At 27.2% G+C, this 18867-nt stretch overlaps 1 protein-coding gene across 3 annotated transcripts in view; it reads left to right on the top strand.

Moving 5' to 3' along the window:
• The window catches only part of LOC107455553 (metastasis associated 1-like), a 33613-nt gene extending 15304 nt beyond the window's left edge, over window positions 1-18309 (top strand). Inside the window, exons 15-18 of one of the 3 annotated variants that reach the window (XM_016073164.3) lie at window positions 3779-3970; window positions 4060-4194; window positions 8569-8639; window positions 16242-18309. In XM_016073164.3, the coding sequence (XP_015928650.1) occupies window positions 3779-3970; window positions 4060-4194; window positions 8569-8639; window positions 16242-16271 (428 nt within the window). In that variant the 3' untranslated portion in view covers window positions 16272-18309. Of the gene's footprint in view, window positions 1-3778; window positions 3971-4059; window positions 4195-8568; window positions 8792-16241 lie in introns of all 3 variants that reach the window. The other 2 variants (XM_016073163.3, XM_043040497.2) reach the window with 2 other exon arrangements.
• Window positions 18310-18867: the final 558 nt, after the last annotated feature.

Below are 18867 nucleotides of genomic sequence, written 5' to 3'. Positions count from 1 at the left end.
TTTTTTTAAATAATTAGACGATGTATAAAAATTGTAATGAATTTTTTTAAAAAAATTTTTTTTACTATTTTTATTTTATTTTATAAATTTCTTCAATTAGTTTTGAAATTTTGAACACTAACTATACTTATTAGAATATAATCAGTTTGCACAGTTTTGAGTATTTTCATCTGCTGTCAGTTAATTAACTCTTTCTTAAGCAAAAAAAGTTCAAAATTTTATGCAAATATGAATTACATATCCAGAATTCTAATTCATAATGCAAAAACAGTTTTGTACCTTCTCCTTTGTTGATAGTATTACGTGAAGTCAGAAACTTCTAAAAGCAGCAAATTTATTTTTATACCTTAATCAATGTATTAGTCAATAAAGGAAATACTTGAAATATTAATTTTTTTTTTCTTATTCCATCCTATGCAATTTTTTTCTTTTTTTTAAAGAAGGTTAATTTAATCCTTTAGTAGTGTTTCAACATAAACAAAAACACAATTCTTTTTTTAATTTCGAACCCAAATTATACTCACTTTTCTAGTTCTGGTTTGTTCTTTCATTTCAAATTTCTCTTTTGAGTTGCACATAATTTATTATTTCTATGGGACTTTTTTTATAAATAGCAAAAATAAACCAAAGATGAAAATCCTCCACTTTTTTATGCTTTATACCAGACTTCCGTGTTTACAGATTTTTGTGTGACTTTATCCAATTTTAGCTATAAAATGATTTAAAAAACGGATATCATAAAACCAAAATCCAATTCTCTTGTATCAAAAGATTACTATCGCCATGAATGCATTTACTCAGTTTCAAAATGAACAAACTCTCACATTTCGAAAAATGCGGATTTGCGGTTGGATTGTCACAACTATAGTGTGTTGTAAAGTGCTTACTTAAAATCATGATTCACAATTCATAGATCAAAATAGTATATCTAAAAAGAGATAAAAATTTTAAAATTAGCATGGTAATATGTAGCAGTAACTGTTGAAAATGTAACAGAGTAAGCCTTACAGACAATAAAATTGTCGCATTGCTAGTGCTTTAGAAAGTTATTTTTCAAGTGCGTGATTTGAAATTCTCTGTACAGAACAATGTCCCGCTAAAGAGTCGTTTTGAAAATCGTGAAATTGGCAATGAATAACATAACTGTGATCAATTAAACCATGTAGGTTTACAGAATCCTCAATAATGGATTGTGTAAAAAAGTGATTCCTCACTTGTGCGATTTCAAGTTCTCCGGAAAATAATGTTATAAAACATTGAGATTTTAAAAGCCGAATGAAAACCATTTTAAGTAACTACCAAAAAAAAAAAAAACGATCATGCAGATTTATTGTGGTAAAAAAGTGATTCCTCACTTGTGTTATTTGAAGTTCTCCGGAAAATAATGTTATAAACCATTGAGATTTTAAAAACCAAATAAAAGCCATATTAGTAACTACCAAAAAAACGATCTTGCAGATTTATTGTGGTAAAAAAAGTGTTAACTCAAATGCATGATTTGAAATTCACGAATGTTGTAGCAAAACATCAAGAATTTAAAATCTATGTAGAAATTTGTAGCAACAAATACCAAAATATTGATTGACAAACCTTGTGGATTTCTGGTCGGAACTTCTCCAATTAAATTATTCAAAAAGTAACTACTAAAAAGCACGATTCTCAATTCAAATTACATTATGATGTCGTATTACAACATTGAGATTTTAGAAACTGGATATCTTTAGCAATGACAGCAAAAAACTACTTTGTCTTAAAAAATGAGTAAAATCTAGAATTTAACAGAAAATTGACTCAATACCAACATAATTGAACTCAATATCATGCATTATGTTAAGTATTACTAGTACTTATAATTAAAATTTCCTGAATTCGAAATAAATAATGAAAAAATAAAATTAACTTTAAAACAGTCAAAATGTTATAATCATTCAATTATTGTTTCCTGCATTGTTGATTCTTATTGTAAAAATCAAAAATTTCTAATTCCAATATTGATCTTCAATTTAAACTGAAATTCAATTTTTTGAACCTTAATTCAATGAATTTAAAGTTAATTTTTTTTTGTAAATATTAAACTAGCCGGACCGAAGTAATATGAACTTGTTTCATTTGTATTTATACTAAATAATTTTTCATGTACTAAGTATTTTCTTAATTGGAATGCCTCCATCAATCACCAGTATTTTTCAATGCCTAATTTTTTTATTTTCAATTTATGTTTGTAATTAACTGTTGAGATTCAATAAATTAAAGTTTTTAAGAATTAGTCTTGATTCATTTTTTGAGGACAAGTTAGTTTAATTTCTATGAATCCTTGTGATTTATTAAGTATTTGGTATTAATGTTAGCAAATTTATTCAATCATTAACTATATTTTATTAGAATGTGCTCCAGATATATACTTAAAACTGTGTCTTTAACTATATATCTCTGAAGCACATCCTGGACTTCGGTATTAGCGCTAATTTAAACCATGGAGTCTCAAAAATCACCACCTATATTTTTAGATAGTATCGCGTGTAGTTTACGCCATTTAGATTTCTTGAATTTTCATCTCACATACTTTTGCTTTGAAAGTGATGTATAAAAGTATCTCACAACTTTTAATGTTTTTTTAAACGTGCCAGAATGTTTAATAATACGCCTGAAATTACAATATCTGAAAAAACTTTTAAAAATACCCTTTGTTTTGTTTTTTTAGTGGGATCTCACAAAAATTTGTTTAAAAAATTCAAATAATTGAAATCAAGTAAATAGTAATTGAAATTAGATAAATGAACTAATTGAAAATAAATTTCAAACTTTCAGAATAAAGAGGTATAAGTGTTTTTACTCATATCAGGTTTTCTTGGTAAAATTTTAATTTCTTATAATTTGAGCCAATGTGAATGTCCATTAAAATTTATGTTTTTCATTTTCTTCCTGGGTATCATAAATTTTAAATCGGTATTAATCTTGGTATTTTAATATATGACATTTGTTGTTCCATGACAGTGCAATATTATGAAATTCTTTCCCAAAGCATATTTACTAAGAGCAGATACATTTTTAATTTGGATTTGATGAATTTAAAAAGAAAAAAAATGGAAGAACGTACTTGATTTTGAACATAAATTTGTACTTCTAAGCATATGAAATAGAACTGATAATTTTTCCTATTTTAGTTTTTTTAAAATGGCTAACCAAAATATTTTCTTTAATGAATCGTTTCTTTTTGGTCGAAACTCTGTTTCAAAACTTAAAAAACTAATTTAGTCGGACAGAGATGATTAAATTTACCATTGTGTAAATTACTTTTAAAAAAAATCTAAAATAGTATTAATAATTAAAGGGATTTAAGTGTTGGTGAAGAGTTGTTATCTATTGAAAATGCATTTCATATTTTTCAGCAGTTAGGAGAAATTATTATAATTGAAAATGAAAAGAGGGTGAACTGAAGTATGTACGTACTGAGTTAAGTACTTTAAAATGAAAATTAAATTGATGACAAACATGGATTTATAGACTAATTAAAGTAAGATTTGATAGTATGATCTATAAAAAGGTAATGATTAATATTGCATCAAAACACCCTTAAGATTTTAAAATTCAGTGCTATTAACATTTTTTAACCAATGCATATTACTTTGTTTTACTCATAATAAAAGTAATAGGAAAATAAACATTTTTTATTGTTTAAAAGTAGTAAATAAATTGGTAATAAGGATGCAATGCTAAACTTAAAGCATTCTAATGAGATTCTTAATTCTTAAAAAAAACTATTTTTATTAATATTTAGTTCACACTAGAATGATTGAAGGGCAACCTGATTTGCCAAAACTTGGGCCACACGAAAGAGGTCGTGTTGTTGATGTTTCTCATAGACTTGGGACACCCAATTTACCCCCTCCTGAGTGGTTGCTACCTACCCCCTTGGATAAAATTCCAAAACTAGAACGTGAAGCTTTTCCTCCGCCACCTCGAAATGAAGGTATGAATTTACTAAATTATTTTGATTTTAAAAACGTATTTTGCAATTGAAGAACTTATAAAATGATACAATATTCACTTTCTTCATAGATGGCTCTCTTTCAATACCTAAACATCCAATGGACATGGAGGAAAATAATGTGCGTCTAACACCCAGCATTGCTAGTGCATCACCAACCATTCTTCGAAAAAGAGGATACGAACAACAGAATGGGGTTGAGCCTGGTAAATATATTATTTTTACTTTTATTATTTTGTACAATCTAGTTTAATCAAATGCAACTTGAATACTGCTTCTTAAACATCTAAATCAGTTTTCCCAACCCATATATTACAGACCATTACTAGGTTGAGAGTCCAAGATAAATCTTACTATCTAATACCAGTTTTTCAGTACAATTCACAAGTTCTTTATGTATATATGTATGTATATGTAAACCTATGGAAAAACATATTTATATGTATTTATATAGATTTTGTAATTATATTTTTTACTTGTATATTTAGTAATGAGCCTCAAAGTTTTTTTTTACTAAATTAGTAGCAACTAAAAAGGCTAGTAACGACTCGTCTAATCAATTGTTGCACTTTTTATAAGTCCTTAACAGCTGTAACATTCCTGAAATAAGTATGCTGATTGGCTAGATAAATGCTACTTGCTATGCCCATAGTCTTATGTTTGTTATCAGGGTAGGGTATCTAGTCGTCACGAGAATCATGAAAGTCACGATTTTTTTTAATGAAGTCATAAAAATTTTTCGTTCTAAGAAGTATTGCTCAAAATCAAAATTTGTGCTTTGGAGTAACATAAAAATTTTAATATAATAATGTATTCTATATAAGGTCGTCTATATTCTGTAGTATTATACTATAGAAATTTGAAAATAGGGGGGAAAAAACAGCAAATAACTGCTGAATATTGAGTCCATAAGTGATGCAAATTTAGTCTGAAACCATTGCGGATCAAATGTATAAAAAAAAAACTCTAAAAAGAATTTTGTTTGTAGCCATAACATCGTGTTAAAAACATCGAAACTGTGGAAATTACCGAAATAAACGTTAATTACTGAAAAACTAACTTAATTCATCAGCGAAGGACATGAGTTTTTGATGGAGGTTTGCGAATTGGAAAAGGTCTGAAAAAAAATTAGAAAACTTTGTAGATATAAGATTGAATTGAGCATGTTAAAAAGTAATTACTCAAATGAGAATTCTTGAATAATAATAAAAAAAGTCAAAATTTATAAAAGCATGTGTAAATGGCCAAAATAATGAATTATATCTGCAAAAGGGACAGAAAAAATTATTGATAAGCACTGGAGATTTATGATAGAATCGTAAGCAAATGTCTAAAAAAGTGATTACTCTAATTTGCAAAGCGTAACAGCTTATCAAAATAATCGTTGTTAAAAAAAAAAAAAAAAACAACAACTTCATAAGTTAAGAATAAGAATAAGAAAAACGATGGGAAACGACAAGATTGCCGTAATGTCAGAAAGTGTTAACTCTAATTCAAAATTCATGTGTAATGGCCACCAATAATAATAGAATAGTACACATATTGTATGATTATTGGTGGTTATCTGCAATTGTTTCACTGTATGCAATTTATTTTTAGTGTATCCCGAAAAGAAGTTCAGAGGTAGAGTTCTTGACGTCAAAAATTGGTTTTTACCATGACTCATTAAAACCTGTCGAAATTTGACAAAAACTGTCTAAAACCTTTTTTCTTTTTTGTTTGGGGACATTGAATTAGATATTAAACGATGTGCAATGCTTGCATTATATACTACTAAAATTATAATATATCATAAATATATTGGAACTATTAATTGGTTTTTCTAAAAACAAGGTATTTTAATACTTTAAGACCAATATTATTTGCTGTGTTATAATTATTCAGTTTATATTACAGGTGATAACTATGAGTAGTTAATTATTATCAATCTAAATATTGATTTCAATTCTGTTATGCCACAATTTAGGCAGATTTTTCAGATTAAGTAAAAAAAACTAAAGTGATCACCAATAATTGTCTGATCTCAATTTATAATTTTCTTTTTGATTCTCTATCTTTATTATTGCTACTTTTGTGCGGTGAAGAAGAATATGTCTGATTGCGCAAATGAGGTTTCAGGGGGAAAATTCGGGCAATCCTAGAAAATTTTTTGGTCTAAAGAAATTCCAGCAATTTTTTTTTATTTATTGAAAAATGTGTTTGTGTGCGTATGTGTCCTTGTTTATAAAATATTGCGTATTTATTATTCAGCTTTATTTTTAACACACATGCTCGTTTATTCAGGAATTCTGTAAAATTAAGTGAATTTTTCACTTTGTTTTTATTTTCAATTTTTTTTTTTTTTTTTACAATATAGAAACTTTACTTTTCAAAAAATACTTTTAAAAAGTTATTGCGCTAAAAAAAATAATAAAAAAATAAATAAAAACTCTAAAAAAAATTTCTATTGTTCTGATGGCTCTGGAAATTTTCTGCACCCATACTTATATGTACATGAATATTTCCAATAAATCATGATTATACATAATATATTCCCTGATAAGTAAACTAATTATTATTTACAAAAATATAAATCTTAGTTAAAATGAGAACAATTTTTTAAAAAATGAGCTTAAAAAAAATATATATATATATATTTTTTTTGGTTATAGGGAAGGGAGGAGTTAAAATGAGAATGGGATGAGAAGTTTAAGTTTTTTTTATAAGATTGTTTTTATATTTTTTTAATTTTCAATAATATTACAAATTAACAGATTGAATAAACTGCAATTTATGCATTTTTATTTATAATTATTTAATGTTTTCTTTACCACAACTGTGTTTTTGACAGTAATTGTCAAAACAAAAAGAGAGTTTAATGTCAAAATAATTCAAAAACCTAATTAATTGATCAATTGTAATTTTTTATATATGTTTTTTTATAAATGCTTCATATTTATGATGGCTAAAAATTGTGGTTACATCAAATTTTGGGGTTTTTGTCAATTGTCAAAAAAAGTTTTTTTTGACATGACGTTTAAAACCGATGAAACTGTCAATTGTCAAAAACTTTTAACCCCGTTCTGTGGCGTAAAATCAAATCTTTTTGGAGGCTTAGAAACTAAACTATTCGCATTTCTTCGAATCCAAAGTTTTGGAACATTTCAAATATGGCTTTATGCGCAAATGGATGGGAGTAATAAAGAGGGCTCGACCCGAGGTTTATATAATTTCATTCTTAGTTACAATTTTAAAATCATGAAGTTATGGAAAGACTTAAAAATTTACATAAGTAATGCTGCTCTATTCAGTAATCTACAATTGATTTAAATTCTACATACCACAACACTAATCATACTTTTTATGTCATATTAGATAAATTATTGGTAGGAAAAAAAATATGATGAGCACAACAAAACAAAACAAAATATGATGAGCATAGGAAAAAATTGTTTATTAGTATTTACCTTTACAAATAAATTATGTTAATAGAATCCATTTTTAAGTGCAGAAAATGAAATAAGTTAAAGCTAATTAAATATATATTTTTTTCCATGCTTGGAGATTCGAAATTTTCGTCTTTGCTTCTAGATGTACCAATATGTTTATGCTTTACCCCAAGTACAATTTTAACACTGTATTAAAAAGAGAGAGAGAGAGAGACTTTTATAATTTAAAAACTGACATGCATTGCAAAAATATGGTATAATATCGGACTGAAATGTTTCTGAAAAAAAAAAAAGCCATGTCATTTTATTTCTGAAATTGAGTGGAAGCCATCATTTATTTGATCAGTTTTTAGATATTAAGATTTTTTAGAAAAATCATGTTGAAATCTAACAAGTGAAGTAATAAGTAAAATTATTTTTCGATACAAAATTTTATTAACATGTAATGTACAAAATTGGTTAAATTAATCATTATAGTTATTAAAATAATTATAAATACTAGTGGGCTACGCCCCCTGCTCGCTGACGCTCGCCAATCCCCGAAAATTGCTACGCAGTCTTATATGGTTTACTTCGCAAACCAAGCTCGCTTCTCTCGCTACTAACTTAGGTACATTGCAAATGCACAAAATTCTAAGGATTCAAAACAATCATTCAAATCCATATAACAACTTTTTTTTTTTAAAAAAAATTACATCTTTTTAGTAAATACTAAGTCATTAAAATAAATTTTAATTCAAAAAAAGACTCATTGACTGAGACTCATTTTTCCATGAATAACTGATAACAATAATAAGACAATTAAATTCGTGATATAAATCAAAAATCGTCAAATAAATTCGTAATATATAAATTTGTGAAAAAAAGCACTTTCGACAAAATACTAAAATAGAGATCTATCGACAAAGACTACTCACTTCTGCCTAGCTTAATAGTATGAGATTGCCGTAGCTGATGCTCTCTGGTGATTTCAGTTTCCGTTTTTAAAAGCGCTATATGTTGAGCCTCCTCAGCTAGATTTGGCATGTGACATTTTTAGCGGCAATCATTGGTCGATTTTCTACCGTTGCCATTCGGGGAGTTGTAATGAGGCTTTTTTTTGTCGCCGTGTAAAAAAAATATATACATATAGATGCTTTCTTTCTTTTGCAGTTGGGATTCCACCAAAACGAAGAGCTCTCTCTGGTGGAGGAGTAATCAAGCCAACGCCTGATATTTTCAACGTGAGTTCTCTTGCTCGGAGTTCTGTAGTGAACAACCCTTTGAATGGGAGGGCTAAGATGGCCACTATCACTCGAGTGGGTGGACGCAAACAAATGATCAGTTGGGTGGATGCCCCCGATGACGTTTACTTTGTAGCCACTGATTCAACTAAGTGAGTGTTGACATACCTGCAGAGTCAGATTTGGCTATTAAGGGCAATTTAGATATTCTAGCATGATTTTTTTTTTTTTTTTTTTTAATTTTGTTTTTGTACCCTATTGTAACTGCACTAGAAATTTTAAACAAAAAAGGAGGATATTTGTTTTAAAGTTAACATGGCAGCACGCAATAAAATATGAGCTGTTTCAGTAGTCTCAGTGAAGATCGTACGGCATCTCGGTTTGACTTGGGACTTGCATTTTTTTTGCATCAAGCTATTTATATTGTAACATTTCTGACAAGTCGACATTCAAAAATCTTCAAATTATAATACATTTTATTCTTGTGTGTTATGTCGAGATGAAATATAAAGTGATTTTATTGCTTCAAAGTTTTTGTTAACTAAGCATATGCTACGCTTGTTTCAAAATATGAATTAAAATTTACCAGCATTGGCTTTGCTGCCAGTTAGACTTTTGACAAATAGTTTTATTTTGGGCCAAAAAACATTAACTTGCAATTTAGTATTATTTGTCCATAAATAATGGTCACCATTTTTTTCTTTAATGATAAGGGATAACTTAAACACTCATGTTAGGTGGGTTGTCACTCGTTTATTTTTCTGAAAAGTTTGTGGGGAGAAAGCTTAGTTCTGTCCTTAATATTTTTAGTTTGCCACTAAAGCATTAAATGTTAACATTTTGTCATGGATACATGTTTTTGTATGTCACTCATGTTCGTTAAAACACATTGATAACATCGTTTGCTTGCAGACAAGCTAGAGTGGCAACCCTGTTCAACCTCCCATCATCCATGTTTCTCACTATTTCATAAAACATATTTATTTTCTTTTGCTACTACAGTTGTTTGCACGAAATATTGATGTTTATATTTTGTTTATATTCTTTTTAACTTCTTATTTTTCTTTATTCCTTTTGTGTTTGTTTAGTTTATAGTTTGTCTAAATTGTCCTGTTAAATTTCCCTCTCTTTGAATGTGTGCAAAACTTTTGGCACACCGATTGCAACACTTCCTTAATTGAATAGAAGGCTGTTGCTCATTATTGACTTGTTTAAAACTAACCTGCCCCTTCTATCTAACACTTTTTTTTTCCACGGTTGCCACTCTTCAAAATCAAATTGATATTTTAAAACAGCTCAGTTTAAAATTCAATATTTTAATGTGAGCTCTAAATGATGAATAGAACGTGTTAAGTAGGTAACATTTTTTGCTACATTCTTACAGTAAACCTATTCTTGACATTACTGTATTTTATTTATCTTCGCTTAGTTTTTAACATAAAGTACTATATATTTATTCTATCATTATTTTTTTCTTTAAAATTATGAAATATGCTAAATATTTTATTAAAAATTATTAATTTTAAATTTACTATGTGAAAATTTACGAACAGTTTAGTGGTTAAGTTTCAGTTTTCATAATCGTTTAAAGATAGTGAGATTTATTTTATCTAATATTATGTTATAAATTTTAAAAGAGAGAATTCAAACTTTGTTGATAATTTGTTTTGAAAAAGCTGGGTTTTTAATTATTCGGCTAAAATCAATCTTTCATAACGCTACTTAAAGATGAATATTTGTTCTAAATTGGGTTATTGTAGAGAGTTATATTCAGTTTGACGTCCGAGTATCCAAGACAACGTTATTGCGTTAAAAAAAAATTCTACATAAGAGTGGCAACCCATGTATATGATGTTTGCATATATATTCGCATTGTTTAAAATACCAATATAAGAACTTGATATTATACTTTATTTGAAAAATATGTTATGGATGTCCTATGTCACTTTAAACCTAAATTGTCTTCTATGTAATATAATTGTTTTACTTTTGCATTTTTGTTTTAGTAATATTTGTTTATGGAAAAAACTTTTTAATACTTGCTAATAAAAACTTCTTTTTGCTGCACAAATGAAATGACAGAAGATTTTACATGTTTGAAGTTTTTTTTTTTCATTTTTTTTATTAAGTAAAAAGTTTTCTTAGCAGTTTTTTAATATAGCATTGATAAAAATAGTATGTATTGATTTGCAGTATCTAAATAATGGCAGCTATTTCATTTTTTTTATATATATATAATTTGGCTTTTTGATCCAGATACATCCGTAGCCTGTCAAATTTCCTATAAATTTTTTCATGCTACTATAAAAAAAAATACTATTTCCATTTAATTAATTAAATTATAGTAAGAATTTTCAATTTGTATAAAAAAAATTTGAAAATTGTTTAGTAGACTACAATTTTGCACATTTTAGCTGTATTTTTTCAACCCATTTTAAATTTTGTTACTTATATTCTGCTAAACCATTTAAATATTGTTTAACTTTAGTTTTTTACAAATAATGGTTTACTTTTGTTCTGTACAAAACAAAAGTGTTACTATCAATGTTCTACCTATGTACAGTACAAAAATAGAACTATTTATATTCTACTTTTGTTTTTGTATAAAACATTCATATTCTAATCTGGGGGAGGGGGACTGGCTTTCTCTATAAATATTAATCAGATTCTAGATTAATATGATTTTCGGTTTGCTTATTAAAGAGTTAACAACAGCATAGTAGAACATAATGAATTGAATTAAAAAAAATGCTTTAGTGCTTAATTGAAATAATCTTCATTTGTAAATATTTATGAATTACAACATATCTTATTTTTGGTTTACTTAATTATATAAATGCATGATAAGTATTGTTCATCCTTAATAGGAAAATTTTTTGAAATTGCGCCCTTTATATCTTAATTTTTGATGTCCCGTTTCTACTTGCACTAGGAAAGTTTTTTCTATTTTAAAATGTATAAGATTTTAATTTAGAAAAGATAAAAAAGAAATTATCATTTTTGAATTACCGACAATTTGACTAAAGTACATGACTTTTCCTAATTTAACCTGAACTATTTAAACATCTATTGGATAAATGTTTTTTGTATGTTAGAAAAATTTTAGTAAGATTTTTTTTTTTTTTAACAGTTTCAAAATAATTATGAATTAAATACACTTTGTAAAATAAATGATATCTATGAGTGACAAAGTTTTATTCTGGTATTTTAAATTGAGAAACTAATAATTATGGGCTTATATTGCAGCAGTTTTAAACTTTAAATATTGAAAGCTTTTTAATAAGCTGAAATCATTTTTGTTGCCCGTTGCTGCATGAAAAAAAGGCAATTTTATCAACCAAAGTAATAATCTACTAAATTCAATAAAGAAAACTCTATGCTTAGTATGAAGGCTGTTCAGATATTATTAGAATACATATTTTTTATTATTAAATTGAGTGGAATTTTAGTATTTTTGATATTTATTTCAAAAATATTTATTTTTAATATTTATGTTTCTGTAACATATACCTAGTTTAAGCATATTTTGTAACTTAAAGATATAGCCATTATGTAAGTAATTATAAATCTTTTTTAATCACCATTCAAAAATATTGTCTTATGTGTAATTTTTTTTTTTAATTAAGATGCAAGTGCAGAATTAAAATATTATCTTTGATTTTAAGAGAGAGTAGTTTGACCTAAGCAATAAGGATAATAACAAAGTTTTAGTTATTATTACTGTAGTTTTCAGTTTTTAATGTTATTATTTTATGCTCATTTATAATTTATTAAAAATAGAAAATAAATGTTAATTTTCAACTCAAAATGGTATATTAGTACTCAACAAATTTATTTCATTTAGATAAATAAGAGTTTCATGACCTTGTGGTGCCCTAGTTACCTTTCCTCCTTTTTTGTTTTTCTTTGTTTTGCCCTTTTTTTTTTTTAAAAGAAAGAATCTTTTTGTGCCTAATACTTATAAGAAGTGTTTGATTTTATGACTTAAGCATGTGTTATAATTTTTCACATCAAGTTTAATGTAATCACTTAAAAGTGTGGAGCCTTTATCTTTAATTTGCTACTCACATACAGGTATTCATATGTTTCATACAAAGACCTAATTTTTTTAAGCTAAATAAAAGCTTGTCTCATTTCATAGCACACCTTTTGGTATTGGTACCAAATTTAAAATTCTGAGAGATCCTTTTTTCTGCAATACTCATTTCAGAATCTTTATTTCAGTTTTCTCACTTTTTTATTTTGCTTATCATTTACCGATATGTAAAAAAGGAAGGGGAAGAAAGCTGAAATGGGACAACAGGAACAGTTGAATAAAAAAAGAACCATATTGGTTAAAAATGCTGTTTTGTTCAATATGAATTTTGGTCGAAATAATCCATATTGTTCGAGAACAGAAATATAATTATTGACAAACTTAAATAAAGCTGGAAACTTTTCTACCTTGAACTCCAAATCTGAATTAAAAATCTTCTGCAAATAATTTATTAATTATTGTACCTTATTGTCAACCCTTTCACCATTGCTTAAAATAGACTAAATATACTTGAGAATTAGTTTTGCATTTATGTTTTTCAATTTTCGTGAAACAAATTGGCATATAAGTGGATAAGCTCATTTTCAAAAACTGTTGATTGACTTCTCTTGTATTACATTGTAATTGGTTTTCACCATTTGTCTTTTATTAAATTTTTGTAGTAATCACTTCCCAATTTTTCTGCTCATAAGTTTTCTTGATTGCTTGCACTACTCATTTTACAATGTATAATGCTGCAAAAATTAAGACCTTTGAAGTTGTATTATTTCTACGTATTTTATTTAAAAAAATATTATAAGTTTATCATTTTCTAGTAATCAAAATTGCATGCTTTACATTGCCATGAATGAAACATATGTAGAGAAAGTGATTTAAGCAAAACATTACTATATTCATGTTTTTCATTTATTTATTTGTTATCAGAATACTTTAGCTTGTGTGAGATATATGTCTACCAAGTAAGAGGACTAAGAAAACAGAAAAAATGTACTTAATAAATAGACATATTGTAATTGTAATGAGAAAAAAAAATGAATTGTAGCATATTTTTTTTTAAATGAGTAATACTTGTCATGTTTTTGTATTTTATGTATATTTGCTAAATGAGTCAGATTATTTTTTGAATAATTCTTTAAAAGCACTACCGCCTTTTACCGGTGAAGGTTAACATATTCAGCTTCAGTCAACTGGTCCTACCTAAAACATTGCTGCACCAGTTTCCCTTATAAAAGTTTTTTATGTAACTTTCAACTAACCAAATTTGAAAATGATTAACTTTTATTTTTTCTTATACCTAATTTGCTAATTGTTTAGTGAAAAAAAAAAATAAGCAATTAAAAAAGATAGACAACTGCTGCTTCTGCTCATAGAAGATGAAAAAGCCTTATAATTTTCACCTTCTCATAGTGTATCAACTATCCAGATTTCTGTTAAAGTGCAAGTTCAATAGTTTTTTTCTGATAAACTATCAGTTTTCAATCTTTTGCCCTATTTTCACTTTAGGCACTTGAATTTAAGTACATTAAAATGATCCCAGTTATTTTAATGCAACATTAAAACAATTAAAAAAAGAAGGAAATAAGTATTATTATACCGCATTATTGTTCATGGAAAATTAATTATTGTTTATAGAAACTGTACCTGAAGAACCTTTTTACATGCTCTCTGTTAACAAATTTCTTTTAATTATTATTTTGCCTTTACTAACGACTATAAAACTACCATTTACACATTGTTCTCTATTCTAGAAAAAATCCTATTATAATCAATATTCGGATTTTTTTTCTTAGTTCAAAACGTTTAGTTTGCCTTTGTTTATCTATTAAATTATTTTAAAAAAAACATTATTTCTCAGCAAGCATCACTATTGCGCACAATTTCTTTACTAATAATTTGTTATAATAATATAAGTACTTGTGTTAGAAACACAAATCAAGCACAAGAAAAGAAGAATTTTTAAAGATATGTATGTTAGCAAAAACAGCACTTCATCAGGGGGCACGCTGTTGTCAGTGGTTATACCAAAATTTGTAGTGGTAATACAAAACTTTTTAAATTGTTAAAATTAAGACAAATTTGGTTTCAGAGCCTTTCCATTTTGACTTATTGTGAATCTTATTTTGCTTTTTTTTTTTTAATTTGCTTAAATCAGTTTCATTCTTTGATTAGATAACTACTTGTGTGTCAGTTGTATTTTCATTTTCTTAACTTATAACACTTATTTTACAACTAATAAATCATTAATCAAAAAAGTTGGAAGTATAAAAAATAGTAAATAGTAGCTCAAACATAAAAACAATAAAAGAGATCAGTTTTGTTTTTAATATAATTTGCTGCAAAAATTGTTAGGCAAAATACAGTATTATTTTAATATATTTATGAACATATTATTTTTATGCAAATGTGAATGAAGGAAACTTTGAACCTTCATTTTCAAGTCTAAAATTATTTCCTTTCTTTCTGTAGTCATAATCATTTCCGAGAAATTAAGGCTTTTCTCATTTTTGTTGCTATTTAATTTTATAAATGACAACTTATAAGATTTCTTTTATCACCAGCGTTTAATTTTGCATATCTCTGTACATCCATTCTCATTAGAATCGTGAATAATGACAATCATTTTGATGATTACAACAAATACTATCAGTTTATATCTGTGAATTTACTTCAATTATAAAAGAGAAAACTCTTTGGGAATCTATGCACAGCTTACTCAATTCTTTCAAGCTTATGATTGAATCATTGAGAACTGGACATACTTGTTGAACATACTGACATACATTGACTGAACATACTTGTTGCACTTCTTCAGCTTGGAACTGTATTGTTTTGAATATCATTGTTAAGGCCATACTTACGGAGGTGGGGGGCGACATGGACAGTAGTTCCAAAACCTAGGATTGTCAAGGATTTGGTTAAAATTCTTTGCAAAAAGAGTAGTTTATTTTTAATAAAATGATAAAACAGTTGCAGAAATTTGTTTTATTTATTTATATATATATTCAAATCTTTTTTGCGGATATAATCGTGTGGGCTGATGAAAAGATTATATCTTTTATTTTCAGGATTTTTTAAAAAAATGTTATTCTTTTTTTTTCTTTTTCTCCCAGTTGTTTGTTATTTTTTTAATTATTATTATTCTTTTCCCCCCTTTTTTCATATGTCTGTAATTTTCCTTTGTTTTATCTTTATTTTGAACTTATATATATACACACACAACATAAACTAATAAACATTTCGTTTTAAGCCGGAATAAGTACTTTTGAAACAAGTAAAAGTTCTTTTCTTTTTTCTTGTGTTATGAAAATAAATATTTTAAGAACCTAAACATAAACTACACTTTTGAAAACTATTCCACAAATTTTACATAATATGAAATTAAGAGCTCGTGTGTTTTAAGAAGAAACCCATAATCTTTTCTTTTTTTTTTCCCTGCTGGTTTTAAAGCTTGTGTCCATAGATTGTTCATAGATTCAGTTGTCACTGTTGTGCAAATTATATAGTTTTTGTAAAATTGCTTAAGAAGTAATTGATATTGTATACTGATAAGTTTGTATTTCATCTAGGAAGCTAAGAAAGCAGATAACCATCCCTGAACTGAGAAGATCGGCTCGTAAACCCTGTAGAAAACTGAATGTAAAAATTCCATTCTACTACGATAACCCACCTCCCGTTGTCCCTCCTCCTGCTCCTAGCACTGCTGCAGCTGCTCCTCCTGAAACTCTTGCTGTCATTGACTGAGGATTTAAACATAGGATTTTCAACTAAACAAACAAACTGGCTCTCAACAAACACAGAAGCTGTGTCTGCATTGGTTTTTTGTTGTCAGAACAATTACCCTATTTGAACTCAGGTGTATTGGTGATGATTCAAAAAGTTCTAGTTTTTGGTGCAAAGTGCTTTTATAAACTACTCTTTGCCTTTGGAAGATAGTCTGTGTTGTGCTTCCTATATTCAAATCTCAGGTGTTTTATGGAGGATTCTGTTGCAGCTTCATTGGCTGAAAATGATCATAATATCATTTATATATCTATTTCTGTGTGTATTGTGTATAAACAAATCCAGAAGCATTTTACAATTGTTGAATCATATTAATATCCTTCAATGGTAGTCACTATTTCAATATTTTGCAATGGTGGATCTGTATGAATGGTTTAGCATTTGTTGAGGCCTTTTTTTTTTAAAAAAAAAAGGTCGTTTGTTTTATTTTACTTAACTATTCTTATGTGCATTATATTTTGTTTTTATCATTGTAAACTTTTTTTTCTAAGTGCTTTATGTAATGTGTGACCAAAAATGAATGAAAGCTATTATTCTGTTAATCATCTCTTGTATAAAGTTTGACTTCTCGTGTCAATATTGAATTCTGCATTTTTTTAATTACCTTTTTTATTACATAATTGTTTACTATTCTAGTTTTGTCCAGCCCTTTTTTTCCTTTTTCAGTAGGTTAATAATGTTATTTCTTGTGCACGAACATTTAAGAACCAAGTCGGATAATCTCAGTAAAAAATGAATTTTTTTCAAAAACTTATATCTCGTTTTATATTTAAAAAAGTTTGTTTTTTAAATAGTCACTAAATTCTTTAACTCTTAATTGAATTAATAATTTGCATATTTAAAAAATGAACTTAATTTTTGACTTAAAAAAGAAAATACTGAAACAGGATCTGTGCTTGCATAACTTTAAAATATTTCAGGGAATGGATCAAAATTATTTAAGAAACAGCTATTTTTTAATTTCTCTTTATTTTTATCCTAAAAAAATTATAAATATAGAATTAATTTAAACTTTTATAGATTGCCTTACCATTATTTCGTTACACTGTTAATTAGATCAAATTATTTCTGTTAGAGAGCTGGTAGCCAAGATTAGTGCTGAAAGATATCAGAATTTTAACAGTGCAATAGATTTTCAGTAAAAATCAATATGTCACGATATTTTTCATTTTAACTAATTTACATGATTGTTAGATTGGTTAATTTTATTTCATCCTAATAATGTTCATCAATGACCACAATAATGTATTACTTATTAATGATAATGCTGATGGCACAATCTTTATCTTAAATCTTTTTATTATCCTGAGAATTATTTTTAAAACATCATTATCAGGATGTTTAAAAGGTAACAATATTTCATAATATATTGCCCAGCTGTAGTTAAAACCGCATGTCTCATAATGAGTTGTTTAAAATATTTTATGCTATATTTTCTTTGTAAATGAAACGAAAAGAATATCATTGAAACTTTTTTCACTTATAAATCTTTATTTAATCAAAAAGTAATGTTATATTATCCTGTGGTGATGAAATATTTTCTTTTATTGAACTAAAAATACTATTTGTTAAATTACATAACTCATAATGTCAAATAGCATGGACATGTTCAAGTTTTTGTTGGTAAACTTGTCCCTCACTTCTTTAAACAACTCAAATTCAAATCTTAATTTATTACCATTGAATTATTATTTTTTATTATTATTTGTCTCAAGCATCAAAAATATCTCATGTCATTCATTATTCATATTAACTTCATACACTTATTCATATTGTTTAAACTTAAAAATCATTTTCTCTTCATCTTGTTGAACCATTAGTGCATAATTTTACCAATAAAGCCATTTCTTTCAAGTTTATTGTGTAATTTTTTTTTTTTTTTTACATAAAGTTATTGATTTTTCTCTAATTATTAGATGAGGTGCCTTTAAGAACAGGGCCCGACTTAGCCTAACTGGGGACCGGGGCAAAAACTTGTTTGGTGGCCACCCTCTGCTTCATTACTTCAGTAATAAAGAATTGAACTTTATGGAGGCCTTCTGAGCCGAAATCTGCGGGTTCGATCCCCGGCCCAGACACCGGATTTTCGGGATGCAGAAAATCCTCAGCGGCCATGTCATATGATTGTGCGGCATGTAAAAGATCCCTGGAGTGCCTTATTGGCTCTTGGCATTTCCGGCAAAATTAAAAATTCCTAGTGCACTTTAGCATCCAAATAGAGTGTCGGTGCTGCCATCTAGTGTGGCAGAAACTAGACGTCCGGTATCTCACCCATTGTGGTGGTCTTGAAAGAGTGGATACTACTTCTGGAGAACGCACTAGGTCTGCTCATCGGCAAGACTGATTGTGCAGATCATTGGAAATAAAATAAAAATCTTTATGGAGGTATTTAAATTTTTCACTTCATTATAT

This window comes from Parasteatoda tepidariorum, chromosome 9, assembly GCF_043381705.1.
Source record: "Parasteatoda tepidariorum isolate YZ-2023 chromosome 9, CAS_Ptep_4.0, whole genome shotgun sequence".
NCBI lineage: Eukaryota > Metazoa > Arthropoda > Arachnida > Araneae > Theridiidae > Parasteatoda > Parasteatoda tepidariorum.
This window is presented reverse-complemented; position numbering and strand designations above follow the sequence as displayed.